This window comes from Dendropsophus ebraccatus, chromosome 10, assembly GCF_027789765.1.
Source record: "Dendropsophus ebraccatus isolate aDenEbr1 chromosome 10, aDenEbr1.pat, whole genome shotgun sequence".
NCBI lineage: Eukaryota > Metazoa > Chordata > Amphibia > Anura > Hylidae > Dendropsophus > Dendropsophus ebraccatus.
The window spans coordinates 59,378,919-59,395,973 of record NC_091463.1 but is presented as its reverse complement, the minus strand read 5'-3'; the positions used below and the strand labels follow the sequence as shown (position 1 = coordinate 59,395,973).

Genomic DNA, 17,055 nt, shown 5'->3' with positions numbered 1-17,055 from the left:
TATGGGGTATATAATGTATGGTGTATATGGGGTATATAATGTATGGTGTATATAGGGTATAGCCCACATCAGGGTGACATATACTGGCACATTATACAGCGCTGTATGCTGCCCTCTATGCTACTTTACATGACATCAGCAAATAAAGAAAATAAATGGAGATCACACTTATGTGACCAATAGGAAATTTATAGAAATCTGAGTTTATTATAATGTAGGAAATGGAGAAGCCATGAAAGAATTCTCCTCCTTGCCCCTGTGCTCTGCATTATGTCTTATAATATGAGAAGGAGACCACCATCCTGTTCCGTCCCTCCCGGCCCCCCCAGAGGTTTAGCACCTGGATAGTGACAGCCAGCAGGTCTTCAGCTCCGCTCTCTGTCTCCATCACCCACTCCATCACTCCCGGCCTCACCACAATGTAGGTAAGACGCCTTTCCTCTCTGTGTTGTCTCTATGACTTTGGGCAGAAAATTTTAGTTGCAACCAATCAGGATCCAGCTGGAATATGGTTACACAGTAACACAAATCCATCATCCTGCTGTGTAGATGGAAAACAATCTCCTCCCTACACACACTGCTCATCCTTCCCACTATGTGGCTGTGACATCATCACTGAGACAGCCTAACAATACAGCTCTGGTGACTGATGACATCACAATGGAATGTGCAGTGCTCTATGACATCACAATGGAATGTGCAGTGCTCTATGACATCACAATGGAATGTGCAGTGTGCTCTATGACATCACAATGGAATGTGCAGTGTGCTCTATGACATCACAATGGAATGTGCAGTGCTCTATGACATCACAATGGAATGTGCAGTGTGCTCTATGACATCACAATGGAATGTGCAGTGCTCTATGACATCACAATGGAATGTGCAGTGCTCTATGACATCACAATGCTAGGTGAAGTGTTCTATGTGTCTGGGCTGCACTGGCCTCACTCCTGATTCTGCTTTCGTAGGAGATGGAGTTCCGTGGCGGTTATCTGCTACTATTACTCAGTACCTTGTGTGATGCACAAAAAATGGTTACAGAGACATCAGGTAATGGCTTCTTACTGGGTGAACTTTATTCTTCTAAATGGAAATTACAATTATGTATCTAATGTCTGTGTTTTCCTTTCTGGACAGTGACCTCAGGGATGGAGGATCCCACCCAACAGGCTGGCGGCCATTACAGTGAGTAGTCACTTCCACTATGACGTTCATATACAAATAGATAATAATAATAATAATAATAATAATAATCCATGAATATCTGTCTTTGTTTATTATCAGGCGGAGTCCTTATCGGGATAGTAGCTGCTTCAGTCCTGGCTTTGGCTATCATCATCTTCTGGTAAGTTCCTGCTGCTTATATTCTCTCACTACAGACTGCTCTGAGCTTATGGGATCTCTGCTACAAAGCCAGAAATGAAGCCTTGAGGGGGATGGGAAAGGAAAAAGTTACGAATTTTGGAAATTCAGCGTAAAGGGGAACTCCTTCAATAGTTATTATTTTTTTAATTTTTTTTATTTATTTCAGATCAACTGGTGTCACAAAGTTCTATAGATTTGTAATTTACTTCTGTTTAATATTCTCCAGTCTTCCAGTACTTATCAGCTGCTGTATGTCCTGCAGGAAGAGGTGTATTCTTTCCACTCTGAACAATACTGATTTTTAAATAGAAGTATATTACGAATCGATATAACTTTATGACACCAGGTTGTACAGATAATAAGGGGAAGGCTGATAAATGAATAGGCAAATGAATTGTGTCATCTATATAAGTTTATCTAAGGACTTTAATTTCTTTCACAGTGCTGTTTATTGGTTTCGCCGTTGTCGTCACCGGAGGCCAGACAACACAGAGTTAAAAGAAGTAGTTGTCCATGAACCAGGTAATTATTACTATATATAAAGGAGGAGGCTGTGTCTTAAAGGGGTACTCAGAATTGGTCTTTCTATCAAATCAACTGATGTCAGAAAGTTATTCAGATTTGTAAATTATTTGTAAAATAATCTCGTCTTCCAGTACTTATCAGCTGCTGTATGTCCCACAGGAAATGGTGTATTTTTTCCAGTGTGACACAGTGTTCTCTGATGCCACCTCTGTACATGTTAGGAACTTTCCAGAACAGTAGCAAGTTTTCATAGAAAACCTCTTCTGCTCTTGACAGTTCCTAACATAGACAGAGGTGGCAGCAGAGAACACTGTGTCACACTGGAAAGAATACACCACTCCGTGCAAGACATACAGCAGCTGATAAGTACTGAAAGACTGGAGATTTCAAAATAGAAGTAGATTACAAATCTATATAACTTTCTTAAACCAGTTGATTTGAAAAATAAAAATGGGACAATGGAGGGTCCCCACATTTAACCTTCTGTTAGTGTTATACTGAGTGTTGACCATTGTGACCTGTATTCTTTCTATGGAGCAGCAGGTAGAGGCTCATAACACAGGATGATTCTGATGTCTTCTCTTTTACATTACAGAGGTTCCAGCAATGGAAGAAAAACGAGAGGGTGGACTCGTGGTTAACATCATAAAGGAGGAGAAGAGGCTTATAATTAAACTCTACAAAATCAGTGACATCTCCCCATACCAGCGGAAAAAGATGGAGGAGGAGGAGATTTTGATAGAGGAAACAACAATGAAATTTGATTGTGAGCCGTGGACAACTGGGCATAAAAGATCAAGAGCCAACAAAATCAGAGGGGTCCGCTCCTGGTGGAATAAGAGAAAAAGGCGAAACCAGAGGAAGAAACAAATGCAGAAAAGGGCCCGTACATGGTTGTGCTGCATATAACATCAGGCCGGCCAGCCACCGATCCTGCAGGGAGAAAACCCGACCACCCAGAACCCTGCCTGCCCCATGACCCAAAACTTATTCCAAATAACCATCAACCATCAGGCCCCCTCTCTCCTCTGCAAAACCTTCTCTCACAAGCACTTTGTCTCTACCTCAACCACAAGCACCTGAGGAACCGCCAGTATTTGTTGTATTGCACTAAACTGTATTTCTTACCAAGTACACCTGTATTGAGTTTCTATAAGTAAACTGTTCTACTTTCCAAGTGTTGGTTTCTGGCTTTTTTTTTTTTCGCACCTGCACCTATACACACCTATCTGTCTCTGCTGGCAGGGCTCCAAACTCTCTGAGTGGGTCCTACACTGCTCCAGGCTACCAGGATAACAGCCCAAGTGACCCTAGACCAACTTGGCTACCCCACCATCGTACCTGCTGACCCAGCAGTACATCAAAATACCAGGCCAACTACGGTAGCGCCTACCGCAGCTTCTTTATAGCCCACACACAAGGTCGGACTGGGCCTCCGGAGGATCTTCTGATAGGCCCCGGCCCCCCACACGCGCAGAACACTTACTGTCCGGCGGCAAGTGCTGCGCTGGGGTGAACCCCCTGGGTGGGGTAGCAGGGCCCCCACACTGCCGCGCACCCCCCTTCCCCTCCTCCCTCTTGTGACCGCAAGCAAGACAGGTCGCAAGAGTCAATCTGGCCCCTGACTGATGCGTCGCTCCCTGTGGGTTTCCTGGGGATTCCCAGGGAGACCACGTATCAGGAACCTCAGTGTGCGTCAGCTGGGACTTTCAGTACAGGGAGCGTGTATTACAGATGCTCCCTTCACCGGAAGTACCAGCCCAGGTGCACACTGAGCTTCCTGATGTGTGCGCCGCCCAGGAAACCAACAGGAAGCGACGCATCAGCAGGGAGCAGAAGAGGAGAAGACAGCAGCGACGGGGCAGCGTGTTGCTAGGTGAGTTGTGTGTGTGTGTGTGTGTGGTTTTTTTTTAATCTGCTGTGCAGGAGGGGGCAATCTATAAGGGGGATAATACAGGGGGGACATCTAAAATGGGGAATATAATATACAGGGGAGCAATCTATAAGGGGGATAATACAGGGGGGCATCTATAAGGGGGACAACAAAGGGGGGACATCTATAAGGGGGAATATACAGTGTGGGGGACATCTATAAGGGTGATAATATTGGGTGGAGGCATCTATAAGGAGGATAATATGGGGGGTATAATACAGGGGGGGAATCTATAAGGGGGATAATACGGGGGGGCATCTATAAGGGGGAATATAATATGCAGGGGAAGCCATCTATGAGAGGGATAACACTGGGGGGACATCTATAAGGGGGATAATACAGTGGGGCACAAGGGGAACAAAAAAGGGGGGCATCTATAAGGGGGAATATTCAGGGGGCGGGACATCTATAAGAGGGAATATACAGGGGGGTAATCTATAAGGGGGATAACACTGGGGGGACATCAATAAGGGGTATAATGCCGGGGGGGGGACAACAAAGGGGGGGGCATCTATAAGGGGGAATATACAGAGGTAGCCATCTATAAGGGCGATAACACTGAGAGGGAAATCTATAAGGAGGATAACACAGAGGGGGGCATCTATAAGGAGAATAATACAAGGGGCAGCATCTATAAGGGGGGCTACATAGAATAGGGCCATATACTGTAGGGAATTCACAGAGGGGGCATCTACTATAGGGGGACTACACAGAGGGGGGCTCTCTAGGAGATGCACATGGGGTCATTTTTATGGAAGACTAAACAAGGGGCCATCTATAGAGTGGCTACATAGAGGGGAGCATTTACTATAAGGGGGATAAAATAGTCAGCCTTCCCACTAAATGAGTGGGTAAAGTGGCTGATACAGATGTGCAGTTTGATGAGGATGATGGAGTGAGGAGCCTAATATATCTGTTTGGCAGATTCTGTGGATTCGTGGCTCGGATAAGTTCTCATAATGACCCAGGGCAGGTGGAGAAGAAAATGAAAAGGGAAGAACTCTGATCACAGGAGACCTCCCCTGTGAGTTACTGGATATAACTGCACTGTAATGTATATGGAGTACAGAGCTGGAGCTGCGTCCACCTTGATATGACTATATGAGGTGATAGCGATCTGTGTACAGTGGATTGTATTCAGTAGCAGCATTGGTGATGTTAGTCAGTATGTGGGCGTATTATTTGTTGCTTGTAATCTGGTACTGTTTTTTATTGGATTTAGTATACAGGATTTAGTCAGTAACATTATGGTGGTGGTGGTAGTGGTTATGGTGTAGCGGTAATATTTTCCCCTAGTATACTCATAAGAGAAACAGATTGCTGAACTCAGGGAGACCAGCCAAACGACAACACTGGCGGCTGCTAGTGAAAGCACTCAATGCAGTGAAGTCCTAGGTGCATTGCCCCCTGGGAAACATGAATATGCAAAAGAGGAGCCCGTGGAGTCTCATTGAAGAGTCTCAAAACACAGGACTAGCCAGATTATCCCTCCGGGAAGGACCCAGCCAAGGGGCAGCTCCTGTTAGGAAACCACCAAATCCACCATATTAGTGGCCCTATAAGTCAGTGTAATGACAAGGGGTAAACCAAGGCTAGGTAACCATCAACATACAGCTGTTTCGGGGTGTTGCCCCTCATCAGTGTGGAGCAGGATTCTGGCTAGGTGGGAGCACCTAACAATAGCATGCGCTTGGTCGAAAAAGGGAAGGGCCAAGTTGATAGTGTGCAGCCCTCAGGATATGCTGGGAGTTGTAGTACAGTAGTACAATCCTCTGATAACTGCCGCTGTAGAGATGTATTGCTGGACCTTCAGGGCTGATGGTTGTCATCCACAGATTGCAGCCACCAGGAGACTCTGCACACAGTGGTTTATGAAAAAGGTTGCGCCCTCAGAAACTACAACTCCCAACATAACCTGAGAGCTTTATAAATGTAGGGGGTTCTGAGAGTTTTAGTTCGACTAAAAGTATTACTCAGAAAGGATTTGTCACAGATACAGATGAATCCAGGAAAGGAGCGTGTCAGAATGTTGTGTCTCACGGGTTCTTTATTGGTGGGCCCCAAGGGTCATTTCATGTACAGTATTTAGCCAAATGCATACAAGACTACTATTTAGTAATGCCTCTGCTTAGTATTTTAACTTGGCTAAATTTTAACCCCTTCCCTCACTGCACCATAAATGTATGGCCCAAGCACCAGTGCTTTAAATTATATGTACCCTAATCCAATGTAATAATTATATTTATAATAAAGTGTGCTGGTATTGTGCAAAAGTAGTAAACCATGAATGGTATTGTTGTAATCTTAATGACCTCTAGAAAAAAGTTAACAAGTTTTCCATGAGTTTAACTGCATAAAAATTATGAAAAAAACCATGGCAGAATTCCTGTATTTTGTTTTCAATCGTTAATGAAAGTTTATTTAAATTTTGTTATGTGCCATTGAAAAACTCGTAAAAATGGCTACATAAAAATGGTTGTTAGAATGTGGTTATGCAAAGACATAAGACAAAGTCTGTAATTTGTAGGCATAAACTAGGCTGCAAGCGAGTCTATCAGCACGTGAAACTCTTTTGATAACCTAAATGGGCACTGTCATCAGGAATAAATAATTTGAAATTAGCAGGGAAGATGATATACTAGATCTTTGCAATTTATTTGATACCGTTTGCTGTTTTCTATATGAAATAAAATACTATATATACATTTAGCCACTAATTGTCTTACTTGTAAAACTGCAGTCCGGTCTCTGTCATGAAGGCCATTCAGTCTTTACTAGAGATGAGCGAATACGATTCAAACCAGATGGTATTCGATCGAATATTGCGGTATTCGAAAGATTCAAATTTAATAGAGTAGTGAGGTGAATACGCGGGAAACATTCCAAAGCCCTCCCATCGCAGTTGGCGCTTTTTTTTTAATCCAAGTGGCGCAAATTTTTTCCCCATAGACTATAATGGGATCGAATATTAGTTCGAATAGTCGAATCTCTGTGCCTATTCTATTCGAATTCTTGAAAGTCGAATATTTCACTACTCGATCATCTCTAGTCTGTACTAACAGCAAAAAAAAAAAAAAAAGACCAGATGCAGGAAGTGATGACAGCTGGCACAGTGAAGTTGAGTGCTGATTGGCCAGCAGCTGTCCACTCAGATTTATCAAACTGGTGTAAAGTAGAACTGTCTTAGTTGTCCCTAGAAACCAATTAGATTCCACCTTTCATTTTTCAAAGAATCTGTGAGGAATGAAAGGTGGAATCTGATTGGTTGCTAGGAGCAACTAAGACAATTTTACCTAACACCAGTTTGATAAATTTCCCCCTATCGGTTTTGTTACCATGTGCCATGAGGGTGTTCCATGCAGTAGGTGTGTTCCTTTATCCTGCAATACACCAATCAGTCCGACCGCTAACTCCTGTAGGTCTATTAGTAAATTTTAATCCAGCAGTAATGTCACTCATGGCCACAATAAACTGCAAGGGGGCAATTAATATTTAGTTTTACTTAGATTTACCTTTTCATTATGCAGTATTGACTAGAGATGAGCGAATACGATTCGATATACCATCGAGTAGTGTGGCGTCTACCCTCATTGGATGGCTGAACCACACGAACTCAAATCTTAAATACTTGGCTCCCGCCTCTCGACCACAGATGAACTTTCAACCTAGCCAGCGAAAGATCTTGCAGTCGGGAGAGATAGGTTTTAGTAGCATTTTGGTTAGGCAGGCTTACTACAGAACCTAAAAGTCCTTTTCAGGGCTAACATCCAGTGAAAAAGTCATCTCTGAATTCAAAGCACTTCTCAGTGCTAAGAAATAGATGATAACAACAGCATCAGCAGCAGGTGTATTCATTCCAGTACCCTGTGTGTACAAGTGACTTATAGTGTCCCTGGTGTAGCCCACTAAGGGCACGTTATACATACTGTTCCAGTAGCCCAGTAAAAGGCACATGATACATATTGTTCCAGTAGCCCAGAAAAAGGCACATCTTATATACTGTTCCAGTAGCCCAGTAAAAGGCACATGATACATATTGTTTCAGTAGCCCACTAAGGGCATCTGATATAAACTGTTCCAGTAGCCCAGAAAAAGGCACGTCATACATATAGTTCCAGTAGCCCAGAAAAAGGGACGGCATACATACTGTTCCAGTAACGTTCGTACAGCATGACGCGTGATACGTGCGAATAACATGACACTCTACGGACGCACATTGGAATCCTGCATGTAACGCTGCGCAAGAAATACGAACGAAATGTGTGAGCATTGTCGTAAACGTCTTTACTAGAGATGAGCAAATACGATTCGATCAAGATGGTATTCAATCGAATATTGCGGTATTCGAAAGATTCAAATTCAATCGAGTACTGAGGTGAATATGCAGGAAACATTCCAAAGCCCCCCCATCGCAGTTGGCGCTTTTTTTTTATCCAATCTCCATGCAGGGAGGCTGTGAGGGACCCTGGGAGTACGCACACGTATCACGAAAACTGCGTCTACCCTCATTGGATAGCTGAACCTTATGACCTCAATTCTTTAATACTTTGCTCCTGCCTCTCAACCGCAGATGAGCTTTCAACCTAGCCAGTGAGAGATCTTGAAGCAGGGAGAGAGAGGTTTTAGTAGCGTTTTGGTTAGGCAGGCTTACTACAGAACCATAAAGTCCTTTTCAGGGCTAAGATCCAGCGCAAAAGTCCTCTCTGAATCCAAAGCACTTCTCAGTGCTAAGTAATAGATGATGATAACAACAGCAGCAGCAGCAATATCAGCGGCTGTATTCATTCCAGTACCCTGTGTGTACAAGTAACTAATAGTGTCCCTGGTTAAGCCCACCAAGGCACGTTATACATACTGTTCCAGTAGCCTAGTAAAAGGCACATGATACATATTGTACCAGTAGCCCAGAAAAAGGCACGTCTTATATACTGTTCCAGTAGCCCAGTAAAAGGCATGTGATACATATTGTTCCAGTAACAGCATGACGCGTGATACGCTCCCCCTAATGTCCTAGTGTCATTCCAGAGGTGTTTGCATCATCTAGAGAGGTTTCATGGGGGACTTGGTGACCTCCAAGTGGTTGAATTTGGATTTCCAAGTGTCGCAAATTTTTTACCCATGGACTATAATGGGATCGAATATTTGTTCGAATAGTCGAATCTCGGTGCCTATTGGATTCGAAGTCGAATAGTTCACTACTCGCTCATCTCTAGTATTGACCAATTAAGGGAAACGTGACGGGGTCCAAACGCTTTCTGAATGCACTCTAGATGAAACATATATTGTACATGTACTATGTTAGTTTTATTGCAGATTTGTTACTGGTTGCACATTTCAGGGTAGACATTGGCCAATTATTGTGAAGTTGTCAGTTTTTGCACATTATTGAAATATGTGGCCAGCAAATATATTCAGTCCTTAGGAGATTTATTTATATAGCGCTAACACATTCCCCAGGCCTGTACAGACATTGTAGTTAGGAATGAATTTACAGTACTAGCGAAGCAAAGGGCTTCACTAGGCTCGGCCATCAGCTTATCAGCCTGCTGCCTTTGAGCTCTGTGACGCTCTGCTCCGGGTACTTGGAAAAACTGGATCCAGTCCTGGAAAACTGGGAGAAGTTTCCCAGAACTGGATCCAGCTTTTCCAGGCACCTGTAAAGGAGCAGCATGGAGTGGCAGGCTGAAAAGCCGATCACCAAGCTTAGTGAAGCCCTTTGCTTGGCTAGTACTGTAAATTCGCTCATCCCTAACTATAGTCAACCACATTGCTCTCTTTTCCCATTGGGACTCAATCCCAAATTAACCTATTCACATCCTTGTCCTGCCCCATCTGCTGTAAGGTCTATGAATCCTCCAGTGTCATGCAGGGGCCTTATAGATTGCATATAGGTCAATAATTGTAATGCTTGAAATAAAAATAGAGATAACAGATGACAAGAGAAGAGCGATGGATAAAGTATGGAGCCACGGTACAGAGTGCTCTGCTATTGTTACTTCAAAAGCAAGCTTGAAAGGGGACCTGCCGTCTATCCAGTTTCTCCCCAGGGGGGATAGAAATCTGTTCCATCCTTGCTACTGTGAGACATTGTAAAAAGACCAAACTTGATTTTCCCCCCAGAATATCTACATCTTGTTCACTGCAGCTTTGTAATGAATTGTCTGAAGTGTCTGTAAAACAGTCCATACACAATGGTATCTCACCCTCTGTTCCTAAGGTGAAGCAGCAGGATAAATGGCTGATATGTCAACTACATGTAGAACCAGATTAGATGAATGAACGGATGAATGGTTGTAGCTGATGTGTATTTGTCACAGTAGCTAACCCCAGACGCTGACTGTAAGTCAACTAGCCATAGTATAGGAAAAGGAAATGACTTGTATTGACAAGGACAATCTTTACTATCTCATAAATGGAATGGGAGGAATAAGGGGTCTGTATGACAAAAGCAGGCTTAAAGGGGCACAATTTAACTACATTTTTCGGATTGTTAGGGATCTCACCAGTTAGATCTCCAAAGATGCGCTAGTTAACCCCTATATTGTAAATAAAAAATAATTCACTAAAACTTGCTATTCAACCTAATGTTCCAAAAATGTGATCTGTGGGTATATAGCTCAACAGAGACAAAAACAGACATTTCACTATAACTGTGCATAGGGAGAAATCTGTTATAGGAGAACTCCTGACCCCCTGGTACTGGAAGGGAGATGTGAGGAACATAATAAAGAATCTATTAAGAATCTATAATGCCCCCCATCGCCTCCCTAGAGAAATGCCTGCTCAGCCAGTCAGTGACCGGGTCAGGGCACTGCTGCAGTCACTAACTGGCTGAGTAGGTACTTCCTGCCAGGGCAGGAAACCAAGAGGAAATGAAGACCAGTGGCTGTCAGTGTGCTTTTGGCACAGCACTGTAGAGGCATGGGGATGAGTAAGTATAGTTTATTATGTTCTCCTTTAAAACGACTCTATACCCACAATCTGCCCCCCCCCCCAAACCCCTTGTACCTTCGGATAGCTGCTTTTAATCCAAGATCTGTCCTGTGGTCCATTCGGCAGGTGATGCAGTTATTGTCCTAAAAAACAACTTTTAAACTTTCAGCCCTGTGTCAAATTGACGGGGCCTAGAGTACCAATGTCCTAGGATTGCGATACCCCCTCCGTCCCTCCTCCCCGCTCTCTTCATCATTAGGAATGCACCTAGAACAATTTCTCCTATTCATTACCTGTGTTAACACTGCACATGAGCTGGATCGTTAAGGCACCTGTGCAGTCTTAAGTCAGGAGAAGAATAGGAAAACTCCTGCCCAGGGGCGTTTCTACTGATGAGGAGGGCGGGGGGATGGGGACGCAGAGGCGGTGCAATCCTAGGGCCTATACACTCTAGGCCACGCCAATTTGACACAGGGCTGCAAGTTTAAAAGTTGTTTTTTGTGCCGAACCGTCCCCAGCACAGGTCTTTGATTAAGAGCAACGATCCGACGGTACAAGCGGTTTGGGGGGGGGGTGCAGCTTTAAGGTGTCTTTATCTTATGCCTAGAGGTACTATAGGGTTAGAGGACAGACTACTGAACACAGCATGGCTGCCCGTATGTTATTTGGCTCTTGGTGATGGTATCATAACCTATGTGAAATGTTCCTTTGTAACATCATTTTGAGCCAGTATGATTGCAACACTAGCAAATTTACAGTGTTTTTTCTTTTTTTTCTTTTTGCTGAGCTGACTTTGCAGGATGAGCTGATGCTTCTTTTGGTTTTATATACCCTTCACACAACCCACCGAAGCCTGTTTTGTTAGCTCTGACTCAGAAAAAGTTTTTTGTTCATTTTTTTTTTTTTTTTTTTTTTTAAGGTCATGTTCACACTACATAAGAGACCGGCCGTTCCATGACCTGGCCGGTCTCTGCAAAGATCATCCCGGCCAGTACTTAAGTACCGTCCGGATGATCTTTCCAGCTGCAGTGTTCTGATGCAGGCAGTGATCTACTCTGTATTTTATTTCTATTGCATGATCATATGACCAGATAAGGCCTTAAATGTTTTATTGGACTCTTTTTGAAATAGTTTTCTAATAGTTTGTTATTTAAAATGTTAAACCATTTTGCTTCAGTAGTTCTTCTGTAAAATCTGTCAAAGACTTCCGATCACTACTGCCTTCTCATAAGGAATCATCTATGCCCGGAAGCGAGCAAGCAAAAGTTCAATAACTTTGATAGATTTAAAGGGGTTTTCCCGCATTTCAACTTCCATGTCCTGCCCTTTTCCCACCACTGCCAGATACAGACACACCAGGAACTGTCTACCGAGCCAATCACTGGCTGAAGTGGGGGTCGGGAACCATTGGAATGGCAGTCTCTGGGATATCATCTCTGGGATTGAGTACAGATTGCATAGATTTCGGTCTACACTTACGTACATGCGCACAGATTATCAGGTGCAAAGCGTAAATTACGCTGTTGTCTACGAAGTTGCGTACAGATTGCATATAATTCGGTCTGCAGATTATTAAATGCAAAGCGTAAATTACGCAGTTGCGTACGTTTGCAAGTTCCAATATGTTTGAAAATGATGGTTATAACCATTCCGATCATCAAACAAATTGTTTATGATTGGCGAACAAAAACAACCAGCTCATCACTAGTTATAAACAATTTCTCAACCTGCTAGAAACATTCTATAGAGCACATATGGCCAAGCCGTCCTAAAACTTTCTTTCCTTATCTGCTGAAACAGTTAACAAGAAAGTAAAACATAATTTTCTCACCCTCCTTATTGTTCTGTCTTCAGAGGGACAAGGGAACATCTAGAGGAACCAGTGTTCCGTGTTCTTTTTCTTTCTTGCGCAGTTAAAAAGCAGACCTTCATCCAGAAACCTACTCCTCACTTAATGTATCCAGCCCAGTGTATGTGTTATTAAAATGCCTCATTACGATCACTCTACTGCTTTTACATGCTTTTTTTATTTGCTTAATGCTTGCACAGTTCAGTTGTTTTCTTGGTCAGGTGGCTTCCAGCGCACTACAGTAATGAGTTTACTCTCCGACATGTCCCTGTCTGAATATTTATGACAGCATAATGTCTGCTTCCCTTTAATTTATAAGCGCTTACTGTAAAGGTAATGTCACAATCCAAGAAGTCCCTATATTTCCTTGTTAGTTACAGGAGAATGAATCCTATTTCCTATATCCCTAGATGGGGGATGTACAACTGAATGATCAAGATTACAGATATTTAGACAATTATCGCATGTCACAGCACAGATATATATGATTTTTTATTTTTTTATTTAGCAGTTTATCAATAGGCATTACAACACATTCAACAATGCCTGGGTGCCCAAGCGCTCAGTATCATAAAGAACAGTAATCACAAGGCATGATAGTGAGAGAAAATAGCAAGAGTTCTTGCCTTCAGATTTAGCTAAGCTGGTTTCAGAAGTGCCTCCTGGGAAAAGCGGTTAGAAGCAAACTCTTTCATTAACTGCTTAAAGGGGCTGTCTGATCACAAACATCCCTCTTAATAAGAAAACCATTCCCGGGACTCTGGCAAACAGTTGCTTTTGCATGGAAAAGTGTACATCAGTTGCATCTACCCTGCAGTGGCCACTGCTGGAAAACCTTAATATTACATGTGACAATTAAAATGAATGACTGTCTATGTAATTCATTGATTGGGGGGGGGGGGGGGGCACCTTAATTTTATTTTACTGATTAAAATCAGATGATGCAACTTGTTCTTTTATTCTAATATGTTTCTATTTTCTGATTTTTATTTATTTCACTATTTGTACATTCAGTGTCGGACTGGGGTACCTGGGGCCCACCAGGGTAAATGATCCTTGGGGCCCACCAATGAAGAAAACCTGAGACGCGACATGCTGACCCGCTCCTTTCCTGGATTCATCTGTATCTGTGACAAATCCTTTCTGAGCAACATTTTTAGTCGAACTAAAACTCTCAGAACCCCCTACATTTATAAAGCTCTCAGGGAGTTGTAGTTTCTGAGGGCACAACCTTTTTCATAAACCACTGTGTGCAGAGTCTCCTGGTGGCTGCAATCTGTGGGTGACAACCATCAGCCCTGAAGGTCCAGCAATACATCTCTACAGCGGCAGTTATCAGAGGATTGTACTACTGTACTACAACTCCCAGCATATCCTGAGGGCTGGGCACTGTCAACCTGGCCCTCCCCTTCTTCGACCAAGCGCATGCTGTTGGTATATGTACATGGCCGGCGTTAGGGGGGGGCAAGCAGGGCAAATGGCCAGGGCCCCCATCCCCCAGGGGCCCCCTCCCGCAGTTCCAGTAGGAGAGGAGAGCACAGACAGCGTCCTCCAGCGTCTGGCAGTGATCCCTGGCTGCTGCCATCAGGGGTCACGCAGAGGCTGCAGGACGCTACTCGGTGTCTGCTCCCCCTCCAGCTCCTCTCTGCACGTGACTTCCTGCTCTGGTGTGGAGCTGTCGGGACGATGGAGGAGAGGGCTGCCGGGTGAGGACGAGAGCCTGCTGCTGCTGCTGCAAGGTACATGAGGGGGATGTACCACTACACCCAGCATGCTAGAGGGGGTAAGTATACTGTACATGTAGTGTGTAATGTGTATGAATGTAGGTGTATAATGGATGAATGTAGTGTGTGTTACATGTCCTGTGTAAAGTGTGTGGACTGGATGGTTTGTATCTGTATAATGTGTTTTCATGGATGTGTGTGTGTGTATATATATATATATATATATATATATATATATATAATGGTGTGTGTGTGTGTGTATATATATATATATATATATAGCTGTGTGTGTGTATATATATATATATATATATATATATATATATATATATATAGCTGTTTGTGATTGGGTGAATAAATCCTCACTATACACTACTGGAGTGCCGTCCTTGTGTTCAATTTTTTATATATATATAATGGTGTGTGTGTATATATATATATATATATATTATATATATATATATAATGGTGTGTGTGTATATATATATATATTATATATATATATATAAAATGGTGTGTGTGTGTGTATATATATATATATATATATATATATATATAATGGTGTGTATATATATATATATATATATATATATATAATGGTGTGTGTGTATTAGCACTGCTGACTCCAAGTGTTGAGGTGAATAGACTGTATATAGGAGCTGCAGCCATTCTCTGGCCTCATCAGTCCTATGTAATTGCTGCAGGTGATTGGCTGCAGCTCCTATGTATATAAGGCAATACGGTGAGAAAAAAAAATAAGGTGGTATTTAGTCCTTAGGTGGTGGTCACTGTATGGCGGTAATATTGGTCTGTATATAGTGTATATATAGTCATTACTGCCATAGATTGACTACCACATAATGACACTATATACAGACCAATATTACCGCCATACAGTGACCACCACATAATGACTATATACACTATATACAGACCAATAGTACAGCCATAGAGTGATCGCCACATAATATTGGTCTGGATACAGAGTCATTATGCAGTGGTCAATCTATGGCGGTAATATTGGTCTGTATATAGTGTGTATATAGAGTTATGTGGCGGTCACTCTATGGCGGTAATATTGGTCTGTATATAGTGTGTATATAGAGTTATGTGGCGGTCACTCTATGGCGGTAATATTGGTCTGTATATAGTGTGTATATAGAGTTATGTGGTGGTCACTGTATGGCAGTAATATTGGTCTGTATATAGAGTTATTATGTGGTGGTCAGTCTATGGCGGTAATATTGGTCTGTATATAGAGCCATTATGCGGTGGTCACTCTTTGGCAATAATATTGGTCTGTATAAAGTGTCATTATGCGGTGGTCACTCTTTGGCATTAATATTGGTCGGTATATAGTGTATATATAGTCATTACTGCCATAGATTGACCACCACATAATGATATTGCCAAATTGCCGCCATACAGTGACCACCACATAATGACTCTATATATAAACTATATACAGACCAAAAGTACAGCCATAGAGTTACAGACACATAATATTGGTCTGTATACAGTGTATATAGAGTCATTCATTATACAGTGGTCAGTCTATAGCGGTAATATTGGTCTGTATATAGTGTATATAAAGAGTCATGCGGTGGTCACTCTATGGCTGTAATATTGGTCTGTATATAGTGTATATAAAGTCATTATGGGGCGGTCACTTTATGGTGGTAATATTGGCCTATATATAGTGTGTTTTCTTCAATAACGGTATGGAGGTAATATTTGGTCCTGATTATAGTGATTTTTTTATTTTATTTTTTTAATGCAATTCATATAAATAGTTCTTGTGTTTACACCACTAGCGGCGGTCCTGGCATGTAGTGGCAGTCCCATAATGTAGCGGCAGTCCCATAATGTAGCGGCAGTCCCAGAATGTAGCGGCAGTCCCAGAATGTAGCGGCAGTCCCAGAATGTAGCGGCAGTCCCAGAATGTAGCGGCAGTCCCAGAATGTAGCGGCAGTCCTGCAATGTAGGGGCAGTCCCATAATGTAGGGGCAGTCCCATAATGTAGCGGCAGTCCCGGCATGTAGGGGCAGTCCCGGCATGTAGCGGCAGTCCCGACATGTAGCGGCAGTCCCGACATGTAGCGGCAGTCCTGACATGTAGCGGCAGTCCTGACATGTAGCGGCAGTCCCGACATGTAGTGGCAGTCCCGACATGTAGCGGCAGTCCCGACATGTAGCGGCAGACCCATAATGTAGCTGCAGTCCTGACATGTAGCGGCAGTCCTGGCATATAGCGGCAGTCCCGGCATGTAACCTTCTGAACTGAGTAAGGGCCCTAATACATGGAGCGAAAATTGTCCGAATCAGGACGCTATCGCTCTGTGAGGACACTGGGGAACATGATCAGGTAGTATATATCACAGACAAGGCCTGAGGACACTGGGGAACATGATCAGGTAGTATATATCTTTATTGTTTACTATATACAGCAAGGATTGCACACACATCACTAATGATATACTGTATATATACACATAGGGGGGGAAATTTATCAAACATGGTGTAAAATGAAACTTGCTCAGTTGCCCCTAGCAACCAATCAGATTCCACCTTTCATTACTCACATTCTAAGTAGGTGGAATCTGATTGGTTGCTAGGGGCAACTGAGCCAATTCTTCTTTACACCAGTTTGATAAATCTCCTCCATAGCTTTTGCTGTAGTAGGCTCTCTAAGCGAGCTCCATTCTACCAGATTGGCGCTCGCTT

At 42.9% G+C, this 17,055-nt stretch overlaps 1 protein-coding gene across 1 annotated transcript in view; it reads right to left on the bottom strand.

The window, feature by feature from the left end:
* NRK (Nik related kinase) overlaps positions 1–12,648 on the bottom strand; it is a 212,176-nt gene extending 199,528 nt beyond the window's left edge. Inside the window, exon 1 of the mRNA XM_069942941.1 lies at positions 12,591–12,648. Coding sequence (XP_069799042.1) covers positions 12,591–12,629 — 39 coding nt within the window. The 5' untranslated portion in view covers positions 12,630–12,648. The remainder of the gene's footprint in view (positions 1–12,590) is intronic.
* Positions 12,649–17,055: the final 4,407 nt, after the last annotated feature.